Genomic DNA, 17,477 nt, shown 5'->3' with positions numbered 1-17,477 from the left:
GGTTTTGCTTACAGACGTTAAAATAAATAACTTCGTGTTAATGCGTTTCATTTTTGCACGAGACGCTGAACAACACGTCATTTTTATTTATTGTTTTAAAAAAAAGGTAACGTAATTAGCTAGCTAGTTAGCACAACAGTTGAAAAGCCGCTGTAAACTCAGCTAACACCATAGCTTGGCGTTCGCCGGTTTTCACGTAGGGAGCTGCCCCGACCCGTGATTGGAGGAGGGCATGCCACGTGCACATGTCTTTACTATGCCACACGAGCACATTTGATTACCTGTCAGGTTGCTCTGAAAGGCGGCCCAGGAGGGATTTCATTAAGGTATGTTTTCTGGTTTTGCCTCTAAAGATTGCAGCTCGTGTGTCGATGTTACGGCTCGTTGTGTTGTTGGGTTATGTTGCTTCCTGCAGAGGTCAGCTGGTAACTTGAGTTATGAGTTGCATCACTCTGAGCTCCAACTGACATGTCATTACTCTTTTCACAGCAGTTTGGTCAGTAGACATGTCACAAGACTAACCTTTCTGTACACACACCAGGGTTATGCCTCTGTCAGAGGAGCTGTATGTGTGTTTTAACACGTGGTGCATGCACGAGCTTTAACCTGCCCATACTGTTGTGTTTTAGGTAGATAGTTATCCAGATGTATTCAGCTGCTGGCTGTGCTCTGGCCTGCAGATCCAGTTTCTCAAGACTGATCTCAGACTTCATTGTCAGACTGCAAGCCCTGTTCATGTCCTAGATTTACAATCTCCTGCCTGCAATTACTGCCATTCTCCTCAAGTCAAGCCAAACTTTATTTGTAGAACACAGACTACCAAAACAGATGAACACAGAAGCAAACCACAATCAGAACAATAGAAAACAATAAGGTTAGTAGAGAACAAACAGCACAACAGAGAAGGTGGAGTCAATTAAGATATCAAGCTCAAATGTATGCCAGCAAGAAGAGGTGGGTCTTTAGCAGCGACTTCAAGGTTTTCTCTAGGCTCAGGATCGATTAATCATTTGATCTATAACACCAGAAACCAGTTTATTTACATATAAAAGAAACAGAGTTGAAAAATTACAATAAAAATATCTTCAGGGGTTTGTCAAGAATATGTAATAATATCACAGAGTAATGAAAGCTGTCCATTGCTGTTTCCAAAAGCCAAATATTCTGATATTACGAGGGCTGCATCTAACAAGTATTTCCCCTCGGTTTGCTTGTTTTGTCTGACCAACAATCCAGAACATTAAGATGTTAATATGACTGTCATATATGTTGAATTAAAATACGAAATCCTCATGTTTAAGAAGTGAAAACCAGAGAATGTTTGGTATTTCTGCTTAAAAAATGACTTGAAATGATGAATTTATCATCAAAATAGTTGCAGATTTTCTGTAGATTGACGAATCGTCGCAGCTGTAGTTGTTATTCATTCAGAAATTCTATTTATTATTAAAGAAGATGAAAAAATCTAGCAAATATTCACATTTAAGGTGTTTGTGTGTTTATAAATTGATTGAAAATGGTTTATTATGCATAGGCTACACAAGTTTCTTGATCTGTGGACAACAAAGTGTCGCAAACTGTACAACTATATCAGTGAAAATGCTTAAGGTTTATTCAGTTAGTTTTATTTTCTGGATATGTTTTCGTGCTGAAACACCTAGTCAACAGTCCAAAAAATGAATCGGCTATAAATTTTATGACAGGTGATTCTTCTCTAAAGTCATTTATCAAACATTCAGCGGTTCCGGCTTTTAAAATGTGAAACGTTTAAAGCTTTTCTCTGTTTTTATGTAATTATTAATGTAATATATCTTTTGGTTTTCGACCGTTGGACAAAACAAGCAACTGTGCAGCTGCAGTTTTGGGCTCCGGAAAATTATGGTAAAGGGTGAATGGACTGTAATTGTATAGCGCCTTTCTAGTCTTCTGGCCACTAAAGCACTTTTGCACTACGTCTCATTCACCCATTCACACACACATTCACACACTGGTGGCCGAGGCTACAATACAAGGTGCCACCTGCTACTCAGTAATCATTCATTTTCATTCATCATCGTAGTATGTTGCCCAAGAATACTTCGACACGCAGACTGGAGTAGCCAGGGATCGAACCGCTGATCTTCCGATTAGTGGACGACCCACTCTACTTCTGAGCAACAGACGTTCCATTATTCCTTACAAACTTTTTATAGGGTAAACAATTAATTATCAGGGCTGCAATTAATAATTATTTTCATCGTCGTTTATTTTCTCAAATAATCAATTACTTGTTTGGTCTATAAAATGTCAAAAGATCTCTGTTTCCCAAATCCCGCATGTCGTCCTCAATGTCTTGTTTTGTCCACACCCCAAAAAATATCCAGTTTACTGTCATAGAGGAGCAAAGAAACCAGAAGATATTCTAATTAAACAGCAAAAATTAGAGAATTTTTACTTGATTTTCTTGACTGAATTGGTTAAAAGACTGATGAATCAGTTAAATTAATTGGAGATTAATTCAATAGTTGACAATTAAACGACTAATCGTTATGGTGCGATTAGTCATAGGTGAGCTGATCATGAAAATAACTTGGAGCTACAACGCTTAGTTGATTAATTGGTTAGTTGATTGACAGAAAATTGATTGGCAACTATTTTAGTAATCGAATAATTGATTTTTTTTAACCCAATAAAAGGCAAACATTTGCTGGTTTTATGCTTCTTAAATGTGAAAACTTGATGCTTTTCTTTGTCATACATGATAATAAACTGAATATCTTTGGACTTTTGGACTGTCGGTTGGATAAAACATGCCATTTCAAGACGTTACCTTGGGTTCTGGGGAATTACAGCGGGCATGTTTCATTATTTTATTGACAAATTATTATTCAATTAATGGAGAAAATAATGGGCAGATTAATCAATACTGAAAATAATTATTAGTTGCAGGCCCATTCTGTGAGTTCAGGTCTTTGTTTTAATACTCTTATTATGTCAAGGGATGTAGGGCCACGTTGACATTGGCTCATGTTCATTGTCCCCCACAACGTTCTGCGGGCCTTTACCCTACTTTCTAAACAAACAGCAGCAGAGACGATCCAGTTCCAGCCAGGCTGAGCCTTCAGACAGCGCTGATACACTCCTCTCCTCATATGCCCTTTATCTACCAAAGATTAAACCACATACGGCAGGTTTCTGTTGTGAGATTTCACTGAGCACCTACAGTAAATGATTAGTAATGTAATGTGAAGATGCACAGCGGGGTGTTTGGATAGTTTGAGCTGAGATCAGCAGGTTCTGGTTCCTCTGGTTGTGTAATAAGAGGCAGAATGCTGCAGCTGCAAAAAACCAAAATTACAACCCATGGAACCATTTACCAGGAGGTGGTCAATGATTTCTAGTGGAAGTTAGGCCCATGAGAATTTTTTAGGGAGAAACAAGAGTTTGTGTTTGTTCAGGGTTGTTTGGGGTTTGATCCCAAGGGCACATGTTGGCAGCAAGTCCAACAGCCTGGGAGGGGAGAGCCAAAAAACTACAGCTCAGTGAAGTGCACACAATATCTCAAAGATCACTCTCACAGGGTCGAGAGTGGGTTAGTACTGCAGACTCACTGAGGTTCAGTACCAACATGGATAATTTAGGGTCACAGCTATTTTCATTATTGTTTAATCTGCCGTCACTTAGTCTAAAAAATGTAAAAAAAAAAATAAATAAATAAATAAAATAAAAAGTTTTTCATTGACTATCATATAAGACAAAAATACCTGAGATAATTAATCAATTATCAAAATAGTTGGTGATTTTTTTTTCCGAAGTAAATGACAAATTGCTGCAGCTCTAGAAAACTCTATAGAGGCAAATAGGAGACACAAGTATTTGACTTTTAACGGCCACTGAATACATCATTTTGACATTTAAACACCACCAAATTAAAAGCATTGAAATGTTTTACTTTAAAAAAAACATATATCTGAATTTATTTGTCCTGAATTTACTATTTTGAAAGCATGAAATTTCTTAATTTGTAATATCAAAAGCTGAATTTGATTTATTTTTTCATTGTTCAAAATGTTGTTCAATGAATTTCAGTGTTTCAAAACTTCAGAAAAATAAAAATTAGAAAATGTGGTCAAAACCTGATCTTCTGGAATTTTTTCAGCTTGAAATGTTACATCTGAATTTGACTGATCGATATTTTGGTTTTTTTGGTTTTTTATTTTATTTAAATTTTGAAACTTGAATTTTTGGATCTGAATTTTTGAACATTAAAAAAATAAATCAAAGCTTTTGAAACTTTTGGAAGTTCAAATTAAGAAATTTTATGTTAATCATGAAAAAAAGATACATGATTTTCAACTAAAAGTATTTCAATGCTATAAATTCAGTGGTGTTTAGATTTTTATTTTGAGTATTCGGTCGCTGATAAAATAAAAATACTTAAGGGCCTGTTTATACGGTTCCGTATATTTCTGGGTATTTATCTTTCGGTTTGCTCCTATCATTTAAACGTAACCAGAGTTTTTCTTGGCAAAAACTGAGATTTTCAAAAACGGCTTCCAAAGTGAAAGTTTTTTAAAAAATATCCGTTTCTGTGGAGACAGGTTGTTTACGTTTTGTTAGCACTTTTGGGACTACTTACGAGCTTACAAATGAACTTACCACTGCTGCATCAACATCACCGCTACATCGGCGAACAAAGACGTCTGCTGTGCCCAATTTTAGTAAGTGCATAGCAGCTGCTACATAAGGTTAAAATGTAGTTTATCATTGTTTTTATCACTAGCGCCAAGAGGAAAACAAATCACTGTGCTTGCGCAGAACGTTCTTCTATGGTGTTTGACATATGGCATATCGCCACCTACTGGCCTGGCATGCTAATTACAGCAAAAAGCTGCCGTTTTTGCGTCTTCATGTAAACAGGGATATCGTTTTCGCAACTGATCGTGTTAACCCGGAATTTTTTTATACAGGATGAATAAAATTCTGTTTTTATTTGTATCGGTATTCATGTAAACAAGGCCTAAGTCTCTTATTTGCCTCCATACTACTGTGCCATCAGTGTCAGGAAAAAAATCAACAGTAAATTTTTTTGTCTATTAAATGTCAGAAAATAATGAAAAATGCATTTTCTAATTTTCCACAGCACAAGGAGGGGTCTTCAAAGTAGCTTCTTTAATCTTTAATTTTTCAACAAACTAAAACCCAAAGATATTCAGGGTGCAGTCAAACTTGATGAAGAAAAGTGAAAAAATTAGCAAATTAAGTCATCAGTCACTCACAAAAAAGTACCAAACACTTTTACATGTCAGCAGCAGAAGGAAACAGACACATTTCAGCCCTGGGCTTTCCTCAGCATAAGAAAAAATCAGATCATCGGTTTGGAGAAGCTGGGACTAGATAATAAGTAATATTTTTGCTTGAGAATTGATAAGAGTTATTTATCAATTGTTTAAAAAGTTGCCAATTCATTTTCTCTCAATGTGAGTTCAAAGGTCGTCTGTCCTTCTCTGACCCACTGAGCTAAAAACCTGTTAATGTTACATCAGCTTAAACCAGGTCTGTCTGGTTTGACTTTAAAAAAGAACCCATTGTGTTAAACAGACTAGAGACATGTATGTAATTCATTCATTAACTATGAATGAGTTACTGCAGTTCCAGCCTGGTCAGTCTCCTATACTTTCTTTATTCTCAACAGCACATTTATATAATTACATTTTTATCCTCTCTCTATCTGCAGGTTGTGACTGCAGCTGCTGAGGAACCTCCTGCAGCGTAAACGGAGCTTCTCCACAGACTTTAACTTTTTAATGCATTAAATTGGAACCGCTTTTTAGCAACCGCAATGGCTCTGAGCTCATTCGACATCGACGCCCCACGATGGGATCAGTCTACGTTCATGGGCCGATTGAAGCACTTCTTCAACATCACAGACTGCACGACGGCGCTCTTATCTGACGCACGCTTGGACGAGGCCAAAGCTTTAGTAGAGAGCTGCAGGTAAGACAACGGACAACCCCACTTAAAACATCCAAACTATACCTTTAAATAAGTCTATATTTTGATTTATACATATATTATCTGCATGAATAAACCGTATCCAAAACTTTTTAATTCAGTCCAGATTTTTAAAGATTAAATGAGTTTAAATGAAGTGTCATATATCAGGCAGCAGATAAGACACAGATAAGACACACGGCTTGTGAAATCCATTTTTGGGTGGGGTATATTCCCCTGATGGCTCATTCCCTGGTGTCTGCTTTTTAACCACCATCTGCAAGTTTCAACAAGAAGAATCTAGTTGACGGTGTGAAAACGTGTCGGTGTGTTTGTGGCCCTCTGCAGGGCAGGATCCATCCCTCCCGGCACCACACAGGAGCAGCTCTACTATGCTAAGAAGCTGTACGACTCGGCCTTCCACCCAGACACTGGAGACCGCATGAACCTTATCGGCCGCATGTCCTTCCAGGTCCCTGGGGGCATGGCCATCACCGGCGCCATGCTGCAGTTCTACAGGTGCGGGAGAGCAACCAGGATGAGCTGCTTCTTACTACATGACTACAGTTTCACAGAGGACAGCTTTAGAGTTTCATAACTGTCTGTTTTCTAGGACAGTTCCTGCGGTGGTGTTCTGGCAGTGGGTCAATCAGTCCTTCAACGCTCTAGTCAACTACACAAACCGTAACGCTGCCTCCACCATCACTCCCAAGTAAGAATTCACTGTGAGCTATCAGTGGACTGTTTAAAGGAACCGATGTGTTGTGTCTCCAAACTCTTCTAGATCTTGTAAATCTGATGGCAATTTGACACGCTGAAGAAGTTTCCAATTCACTTCACTTGAACGTTAGAACAGCAATCTTCTTGGGTCGGACATAATAACATTTCCACATATCTTCCAACAAGTCTGAATTTAACGCTGCCACATTAACATAAAGGCAACAGCAGCGCAAGGTTAAATTATGACTGTACAAAAATGAAGCCAAAATATCCCCCATACAGGCGCAGCCATCTTTTGCTGGTGACATCATTTGGAGCCAGAGTCTGCACAGCAGCATTTCCACCCATACTCTCATCCAACCAATCAAGAGCAGCACAATAGCTCTTGAGCACTCTGATTGGCTCACGCAGCTGTCAGTCATGACGTGAAACCTCCTTTTTATGGCATCAGATAACTAATTCAAATCAAACTAATCTGAAAACCAAACACTTTAACAAACATCAGTGTGATAAGAGCTACCTAAGATGTACCTAAAATTTCTTTGACGTGTACTTTGATATCTTAGTTTGGCCCATGTCCCATCCGATAACATGGAGGGGGTTTATGATACTGCAGCCAGCCACCAGGGGGCAATTGAGATGTTTTGGCATCACTTTTGGGGAGCTGTCATGTCGGCCATCTTGGTGTTCAGTCATTCAATACGTTTACATGACATTAGAGAAAATGGATTTATTAATGTTAGTGCGACTAAAACCCAACCTTTAAAATATATATAAACACCTTAGTCCAACTGAAATCGTACTCAATCAAATTTCTCAAAGTTGGACTGACACACCAAGATAATACGATTGAGAGTTGAATTCCTCCTGCATGTATACGGTCAATCGGACCCAAACTGGCCAAGGCGCTCTGAGCATGCTCCACAGTTTGCATCCCAGGCTTTGACCTGGGAGTCAAATAGCATAAAATGCGTAACAGAAGAACGTACAACTTCTGGTATGTTCTCCATACAACCACAATTATAATCAGACCAGTACTCCATTCATGTTTTCTGCAGGAATGTAATTGACCCTTTGCTAAGTCCCGCCCCCAGACGCAGACTGGGCAATCATAACGCAGCATCAGGCCGGCTCAGACCAGGGTCCAGCTGTGCTCCATTGACTCTAATGCAGTTGTTTCAGATTTCCTTCATTTTTAGGCTGGTTGTGTGGATTTGGAGCTAAATGTTGTGCCTGGGGCACGTCGTGTATTAATGATACTCGTTACCTGGAGAGGTTGGAAAAAGATATAAGTTTCTTCCCTGTTCCAAAACCAAAATCAAACCCTGAAAAGTGTAGGGTTAGCTAGCTAGCTACTGAAGATATAGCCTACTGAATGTATACACATGCTGCTTTTGCTTTGTAATGATTATAACAGTGAAACAAAGGCCGACCCTGCTGTACAGGAACCAGTGAAGGGAAGCAGGGAAACTTTGCTGATATTCAACCAGCTGTGTGTCATCACATGAATGTCGTTTGACTTCCCCTGGAGATCCCTGCCCATCTGGGTGCTGGCAGCAGCACGGGGGTGAAACCAAACACTGTTCATCTGCACACACTGTGATGCCACACATATATTCATTGTCTTGTGTGGCGATCAGCAGTGATGTGGTGGTTCACTTTTACATTGTGATCTGTAGCCTATAGTTCGGCTTTAGCTTCTAACTATCTTTGTCTTCTTAACCTGTTGTTGCTGCTGAGTCAGTTTGACATCCTGGATATATCCTTCAAACACAGACTGTAGACCCCTCTGTCTGCTTCTCATGGGAATCACTCTTTCATTTCTCCAAAAATATGATAACATTTCCTTAGGGAGTGCAGTTAGTGACAGTGTGGGCTCCATGCTTACTGCTACAGCATGTTTGGCCATCACAAAGGGGCGGGGCTTAGCGACTTGACTTGTGTCTTCCGAAGTTAGCGTCTTGTCATTCAAAACTTGTGCACTGTGTTGAAATTTGAGAAAATGTACCAGTGGATTAAGTTTTAATAGAAGCATCAAGCGTCATTATTTAAGGCTCCACTGGAAAATAAGTGTTTAAATCCATCACTAGTAGTACAACATCAGGCGCCATCACCTCCATCAGAATGACAAAAAGCCATCAGTGTAACAGATGGATGAATCTGGTAGTGTTATGTATTCCATGTCTTAAAAAGGCTTTTGTTGTCTCTCTCAGGCAGATTGGAGTCGCCTACTTCACAGCAACTAGCACAGCATTAGCCACAGCAGTCGGACTCAACCTCTACACAAAGGTACAAACACACACAGACACAATTATTATTATTATTATTATTATTATTATTATACAGCACTGAGTGACAGAGAGATTTGTGTGCTCAATGAGTTATTCTTCATGTATAATTTGTCACCAGCCTCATCTGGATAATGTGAAACAACGGTTCAGTCAGATGTGTTTCCTGTCTCATGTTAGCAGCAGCAGGAGGAGAACACTTTTAAAATGGGGTGTTGCCTAGTTTTAGTCTGAGATGTATAAAATACTGGAAGGCATTTTTTTTTCACATAAAAATACCTTTCCTGTTAAATACTTTTATTGGAGTAAAAGCTGACTTTCAACCTGGAAACTTTAATAAATACTTATTCTGGGTTTTGATAACTGCTGGTTAGAAAACCAACACAAGAAAGTGTCTGCTTTCTGTAAAATAAGAAAATAAAGCTGATGATCATAAAGTAAAAATCATAGTGATGTAACACCTGACCTTTCCTTGTCTTCACTCTCTCCTGCAGAGAGCTCCTCCTCTTGTAGCGCGCTGGGTCCCTTTTGCAGCGGTGGCTGCAGCTAACTGCGTTAACATTCCTATGATGAGGCAACAGTAAGTCCTACTGTGTTACTGCTTACAAAATACATGTGGAGGTGGGGGGGGGGGGGGATCAGATCAGATATTCTCATCATGCACTGCAATCAATCTCTTTTACATTTTCTGTGTTAAGATCCTAATATGGGTAAGACGTTTCATAACAAGACAGTATTTTGTCCTTCTTTTTTTTTACAGCATTTTTTTTTACAGTTTATAGAACGTCTCAAAAAAGGATAAAATGAAGTTAGAGGTCAATATAGGTTGTTTTTGGGTCAGAATGAGCTGTTTCACTGTCTCACAGACATTCATGGTTCCCAGAGGATGAATCCTAATTTCTGACTTTTCCTAAGTATTTCCTACCACCCTGTACAGCACAGGCTGCTGCTGTCCACCTATTATACTCTCACAGCTAAACAGAGAAGTGTTCAGCAATATGACATCATTAATACAGCTTTTTTAGCTATCCAATATCATAAATACAAAAACAGGTCAGCACACCAGAAACTGCTCCTTTTGGAAATGTTAATCATATCACCACATGTGACGTTTCGGGCAGCAGCCCTTTATCAGACATGAACAAGATAAGGAGACACACCTCTATATATACAACCAATGGTGGTCGCCCAACACATCATGTGATAACACATGTAGCTATACAGAAACTTAGTAAGTACAACACACTGCAAAACCAGTACAAGATTGCATCACTGGAATACAATACATTTACAAAAATATATTTACAAAAAATACATTTACAAAAAGTATATTTACAAAAAATACATTTGCAGAAAATATATTTACAAAAAATGTCTTTATAAAAGATATGTTTACAAATAATATATTTACAAAAATATACATTTACACAATATATTTACAAAACAATTTTTTTTACAAGAAATACATTAACAAAAAAATACATTTAAGAAAATAAATTTACAAAAAGTATATTACAAAAAATACATTTGCAGAAAATATATTGACAAAAAATACATTTACAAAAATATATTTATAAGAAATACATTTTTAAAAATATGTTTACAAAAATACATTTACAAAAAATATATTTACAAAAAGGCCAGCAGTGCCTAGAGTAGTAGAGTCGTACACTGCTGGCCTTTTTGTAAATATATTTTTTGCAGATGTAAACATATTTGTTATAAACATATTTTTTGTAAATATATTTTTGTAAATGTATTCCCATGGTGTAATTTTGTACTGGTTTTGCAGTGTGTTTCTGTATAGCTACACATGTTATCACATGATCTGTTGAGCAACCATCATCGGTTGTATATATAGAGGTGTGATGAAGGGCTGGTGCCCAAGACGTCACATGTGGTGATTGGGTTAAAACTTCCAAAAGGAGCAGTTTCTGGTGTACTGACCTATTTTTGTGTTTTTGTATTTGTTCTTCTGTCCAGCACCCAGTAGTGGCATCTAGCTCAGTCCAGAAAACTATACTATAACATAATATACAAAGGACATTGCTGCTTTACCTGAAGTATTGAAGAAGAACAAAGACTCCATGGACGCTGAAATACTGTTTCTCTTCATTCATGTGTTTGTTTTCTGCTGTTGAAGAGATGAATCATTCAGATACATTTAAATCAATTCAAATCTGCCTTAAAGCAACCTGTAGTGTGGATTAAATACTGTTGTATGTTCTCTGTAACACTACTTCAGGAATTGCCCTTTTTTTTGTTTTAGTAACGTACCTTTTACATTAACTTAGTCTTTCCTTTAAACATCCCCGTTTTAGTTTTCTTGTAAACACTTAGGGTTCACTTAAGATGCCTCTTTGTGGTTTTACAGACTGTTTACAACTGACATGTGTCGCAGCGCGGAGTGTTTGATCAGAAACCACAAAGTTTCCCATTTTGTTTCTCTTTCATTTCACTTCATCTTCATTTTGTCTCTGTGTCTTTCCAGGGAAATTCTGAGTGGCATCGCTGTCTCAGATGAAAATGGCAACAAACTGGGCCACTCTACGGTCAGTACTCCAGACGCTTTGGGATTGGTTTATTTCAAAATAAAAGCACAGTAGTTTTCCTTTCTCATTCATTAAGGGTCTTTGAATCTTGTTTTTTTCTACATCTGTAGAGAGCAGCGGTGAAAGGCATCACTCAGGTGGTCATCTCTCGGATCACCATGGCTGCGCCAGGAATGAGTATGCACACAAGTTTCATCTTATAAATATTATATTGAGTTCCTCAAGTTATCCTCTTCCTCTCTGAACCTTTCGTCTCCTCTGTCTGTCAGTCATCCTCCCCATCATCATGCAGCGGCTGGAAAAATACAAGTTCATGCAGGTTAGACCTTCATCACCTCCTCCTCCTCCTCCTCCTCTTCCTTCTGCTTAAGTGAGCATCACTCATCGAACTCTGTTTGTCTTTTCACAGAGAATCACGTATCTCCACGGACCAATTCAAGTGATGTTGGTGGGAGGGTTGTAAGTAGAGAGGGGTCACAGAAATGTTAATGTTCTCAGGAGGGTTTTTGTCGTGGTAAAAAATAACTTTTTTCCTTTTCAGTTTGATCTTCATGGTTCCTGCTGCCTGCTCCCTGTTCCCTCAGCGATGGTAACAAACCTGTTTTCTGTACTCTCACCTGCTGACACATGTAGCTTTAAGAGTAGTCCACTGATTTAAGCCCCATTTCCACCGAGTCAAAAAGTTGTCCCCATTTTTGGTCCCCCCTCTGTTGGGGTACCTAGCACACAGATCTGGTACTAAAAGGTGGAGCTGTGAACACTGCAGTCCGTAAATACAGTGTTTGTCTTTATTTCACACTTGCGCTGGCAATGTAAACGTATGTTTCCCATGCCAGTAAAGCCCTGTATTAAAGGGCAGTGCACTTGCGTAACACAACAGGGTGCTCAACTCACTCAACTGTTTTGTCGGGCTGAACGTAGCCTGGACCCCGAGCGCGCTGATGTCACTCAAATGCTCAGTCAGTGCGTTTCCATATCCCATTTCTTGCATCAACTCTTTTTCGACAATTCAAAAAACTACTTCAAGCGCAATTGACTTTTATTGAATTTTGCAGTTTCTGTACAGCTTTAGTAACGTTAACTTCAAAATGTGCATAAAAATAAATTGATGGGAACGTCGTTAGTGTCGGACAGTTAACGAATGATCAGAATTTATGCAGCAGAACCAAAGATATTGTCTGTTTTTATTCCACACATCCTTATTTTTTATCAAAATCTGGAGCCTACATTACCCACAATGCAACCTGACCACTGACAGTTCTCTTAATATGTACTGACAGTAATGCATATGGAGAAAATGAGCCGATGGGGTGCCAGAATTTGGTTTGAAAATATAACAAAATGACAGTTTTACGAAGGGTTGTAGAAAGTGTACTATGTTAAAAATAATTAATACTCATTTACTTTATTTATTTATTTATCCATCCAAGTCACAGCAGCAGGACATGAACCATAGAAACAGAATGAACAGGAAAGACAGAATTTTTTTGACAAGTCACACAATGAGGGTGCTTTCAGACCTAGAGTTGTCTTGCTTTGGTCTGAATCAAGGACTAATTTTGTCACAAAGTTGTATAATTGCCTAGAGTTGGTTCGTGTTCTCATGGCAGCATTTACAAGCGGACCAGATCAAATGCCTTGTGTGAGAAAGCTGCTCTTGATTGGTCAGAAACCCCATGCAGGAAAAATCCAGGAAGCAAACAAAACCTTGAAGAAGAGTACACTTGCAAGATAAATGTGACACTTTCTAATGTCACAATGGAGGGACAACTACGCAGGTTGATTTTAGCGCTGCTCATCGTGGACTATATTGCTGTCATTGTTCATTTTAGTCAAACCATACAGTTTGAAAACGAGGCGCGGCTCCAACTAGAAAACAATGTTTTGATGCATTGGATGTGCTGAATGTGCATATTAAGGCAGTACAGGAGGAGGTGCACGTTAATAATAATTCATTAGTGTTGTCATTAGTGATTTTTCAGAGAAACAAACCAGTATTAGCTTGTTCAATCAAACTAACTCACCATGTTTCTTTTTCTCTTTTCCCTCCTTCCTCCGAAAACCTCCCTCTGTCCGTCTGTATCAGCTCCATGGCCGTGTCGAAGCTGGAGCCCGAGCTGAGAGACTCCATTAGGTCTCAGTATGGAGACGCTGTACAATGTGTCTACTTCAACAAAGGCCTCTGAGGCTCAGAGGGCTGATTGACATTTCACCACACAAGACCGAATACATGTGTGTTTATGTCATACGTTTTCTAATTATTAGTCACCATGAAATGCTCTTCTCTTCTACGTCATCAAATCGGTGCTTATCAGTGGGGTGATTTTTGATCCGTCACGTCTCTTTTTTTTGTTATCTGTTTCTTTATTTCAAATTATTTCTGTCTTACTTTAAACAGGTACAAGGGGCACTGTGTTCTCCTGTAGAGACACCAAATGATCTCCTCTCAGGAACAGCACATCACTTTGCCAGATTAAACCTCTTCTTAGTCTGTCCGTCAGGATCTGGCTTGTCTGTAGCTGTTTTCATTCGCCATTTGTTTGTGTTTCAGTGTTCTTAATCAGTGTCGGCTCCTGCTCTCTTACAATCTGTGCCTTCTACAAAGCGACAGGAGCAATAACGCTGCTGGATTTGACTTTCTTTAAACCAGTATTGGCTTCACTGAGATACCAGAGAAATACTTCTATGCATGGGTTAAAACTCTGAAACGGTCATCAGTGTGTGTGTGTGTGTGTGTGTGTGTGTGTATGTATGTGTGTGTATTTGTATGTGTGTGTGTATGTGGAAGTTTGTGTGATTAAAGTGGAGTACACTGCCCTCTTCTGCCACAGTGGAGGTATATGTATGACCTGGTTGCATGATTTATCTGAAAGGTTTACCCGTTGGATCATGTCGCTGTGTGTAAACTCAGACCTGTGCCACAATCCTCAGTATAAGCTGGAATAAAACCACACAAATATTTGAAGAAGTGTTGGGTTTTTTTTGTGTCGTCTCAGCAGCACCCAGACACACAGTGGTGGAAGAAATACCCAGATCCTTTACTTTATTAAAAGTGCCACTACCATGGTGTAAAATCACTCCATCTCAAGTAGAAGTAATGCATTTACCTGAGTAAGAGTAATAATAGTAACATATATTTTATACAGCACCTTTTAACAGGAATGAAATTCACAAAGTGCTTTGCAAACTACAATCAAGAAATCAAACAATGGGACATGTAATCTATAAAAACAGACATAACAAATAAAACAAGGCAACAAAAAGAAAGTTAAAAAAAAGAGCAAATACAGGCTACTGAGGCCTCAAAGAGAAACACACCAGGAAACAAGCACTGGACAATGTAGGGTGGTACAAAGACCATTATGAAAAGCAGGGTCTTAAGTTGTTTTTTTTTTTTTTTTTTAATTTTCTAAGGAGACTGCAGACTATAAACCTAATGGAAGAGAGCCACTACTTAAAAGGCACATCACCTTTTGTTCAAGTCTGGAGCGGGGGACAACCAGTAGGTCCTGGTCAGAAGACCTAAGGGACCTACTGACAATACATGGATGGAGGAGATCACTGATGTATTCAGGTGCCTGACCGTGGAGGGCTCCATATGAGAGAACGCATGTCTTGAATTGAATCCTGAACCTGATGGGAAGCCAGTGTAAAGAAAGTAAAATGGGAGTGATGTGGGTTGACCTCCATCTTGTCTTGTGTTAAATTGTAAGTAGTTGTTTGACAGTCCAGGCCTTGATGGCAATCAAACAGTTCTGAAGGACAGCAAGTTTGTCTTTAAAGAGACATACAGTTGAATGTTATCAGCATAACAGTGATATGATATACCTGAGTATTGGCTAATAATTTGACTAAGTGGAAGTATGTATGAATTAAATAATACAGGACCTAAGACGGCGCCTTGGGGTACACCACGGGGAAGAGCAGCAGTTCCAGGGCTGAAAGAGACACACAGAAACCCCTATCTGAAAGGTAGGAGCAAATGTAAGTATTTTAAAGTATTATCAGCAAAATGCACTTATAATATCAAAAGTAAAAATGACACATTATGCATTAAAATTGTCCCTGTGACTGATATGTGTATTACAGACACAATTCTGATGGATAATCAGAATCAGATTTATTACAGAGTAGATTTCCACGCACAAGGAATTCACTTTGGGGTTTGGTGCATACATTAAACACATTAAACATGTGAAATAAAGCTTATTATTTTGATTTTGAGGAAGTAATTTTCCAACATTAACATTATTTTCTTTATATTTCTTTACACACATTGAAATATTAGTCATTTATTTTGATTCTTTATTGTGCTTTTAATGCTGGGAGTAGAATAAAAGAATACAAAGAACCTTCCCACATGGACAACAGTAGTATAGATAAATATATTTTTAATTCAAATTTTTCCGATTTACAAACTGTAACATTACTGGTCCAGAAGACAGGAAAAAAAGAGGCACAATGATGTAAGGTTAAGTAATTATTGTGTGCATCGATCAGATTAATATCCGCTGTCCCCAATACGGACATTTATCTAATTTTTATCCATGTAAGTCCATGTTATATTTTATGTCCAAGTGATTCCACCTGTTCTTCCACCTCTGCAGAAAAAGACAAGTCCATCCATCAGTGTAATGTCCTATTTTTTCCAGAGTCACAACAACATCAGAGACCAAAGATTCCCACATAGAAACAGAGGGAGGATCGTCTCCGAACCAATTCACCATGATTGATTCCTTGCAAGCATAAAAAGTGATTGAACTACTTACTTATGTTGTTAAAGAGTCAGGGATGTGTCCAAGCAGACATAAAAGTGGATTTGCTGACACCTGTTGACCTGTTGCTGTACTGATGTTCGTGCATACTGCCCTCTAGAATAACTCAATTTAGTTGCATTCTTACAGGCAATGTAACCTATAGTGCCTGAAAGTTGGTGAACTTCCAGTTTTATACAGTATTATAAATATGTGGTGATATGTAAATGCTATGTAGGATAATGTAGGATATCGTATTGTAACTCTTTATATCTACTGCAAATTGAAATTCTGGATGAGAGCAAGTTGCACCAAGATGTCTTCAACCATGCAAGCTTGTCCAGCTTCAAATTTAATATCTCAGAGAAAAAAAATTGATATAAAGTGCTTTTGCCCCTTGTGATCCAGAAAAAGACTTCTCTAGCAGGTGAAAGTCATTTGAAAATGTCTGACCTGTAAGTAGTAGTAGAAATCTTTATTGAATATATTATAGATGTTTTAAATTTCCCATTGTAAAAGAGGTTATAAACTCTAGTTATGCCCACTCTTTGCCAAAGTAGAAAATTTGGTTCTAGTCCTTGTGCTGAAAGCTCTCAACAGTAGTATATTTTATGTATCTCAGTAACAATGTGTGCACCATCAGTAAATATTTCATTTATTCTGAAATGTCCTAAATTTGCTTATGTAGTCATAGGGCCCTGGACAAGCTCAAATTTTCCAGATGACCCCATCAGACTATACTTAATTTTCTCCATGCTCTTGTAGAGATGCAAAGGCAACGCTGTCTTTTGTTGTTTTCCTAATTATTTGAGGGCATGGAATTACTCCGAAAATGACTATGTCTGCACACGGTGTCAACACTATGCTGAATGCCTCAGAAAGGTGTTTAAAAATAGCTGTCCAGTACCCTTGAAGGCGGGAACAAGACCAAAACATGTGTGTCATATTTGCTGGTGACGTGACATCTAAACTAAGCACAAAAAGTAAGGACATTTGTGTTTGGTAGATAATTTCTTTCTTGTAACAATGCTTTTTGGCAATGAATCTTATACCGTTGGAAAGCCTGTTTATTTGCCTTTTGAATGGTGCCACATTTATAAGGGAAATGCATTTGTGGGATGAGCAGCAGAGCTGAGTATGTGGGTTGTGCGCATAAAAAAATTGCCAAATCTTCTCTGTCAATGCCACAG

The 17,477-nt window shown here is 38.4% G+C and overlaps 1 protein-coding gene across 1 annotated transcript; it reads left to right on the top strand.

The window, feature by feature from the left end:
• Positions 1-188: 188 nt before the first annotated feature.
• Positions 189-14,493, top strand: sfxn2 (sideroflexin 2). The gene is made up of 12 exons (XM_033611686.2): positions 189-326; positions 5,717-5,976; positions 6,322-6,492; positions 6,587-6,685; positions 8,907-8,982; positions 9,476-9,561; positions 11,473-11,533; positions 11,644-11,710; positions 11,803-11,852; positions 11,943-11,992; positions 12,075-12,122; positions 13,620-14,493. The coding sequence occupies exons 2-12, from the start codon at positions 5,822-5,824 to the stop codon at positions 13,717-13,719; spliced, it is 963 nt and encodes a 320-aa protein (XP_033467577.1). The 5' UTR covers positions 189-326; positions 5,717-5,821; the 3' UTR covers positions 13,720-14,493.
• Positions 14,494-17,477: the final 2,984 nt, after the last annotated feature.

The sequence above is a fragment of the Epinephelus lanceolatus genome, chromosome 21 (assembly GCF_041903045.1).
Source record: "Epinephelus lanceolatus isolate andai-2023 chromosome 21, ASM4190304v1, whole genome shotgun sequence".
In the NCBI taxonomy this organism is placed as follows: Eukaryota; Metazoa; Chordata; class Actinopteri; order Perciformes; family Serranidae; genus Epinephelus; species Epinephelus lanceolatus.
The sequence above is the reverse complement of the archived record's forward strand: the minus strand, read 5'-3'. Positions and strand labels throughout refer to the sequence as shown.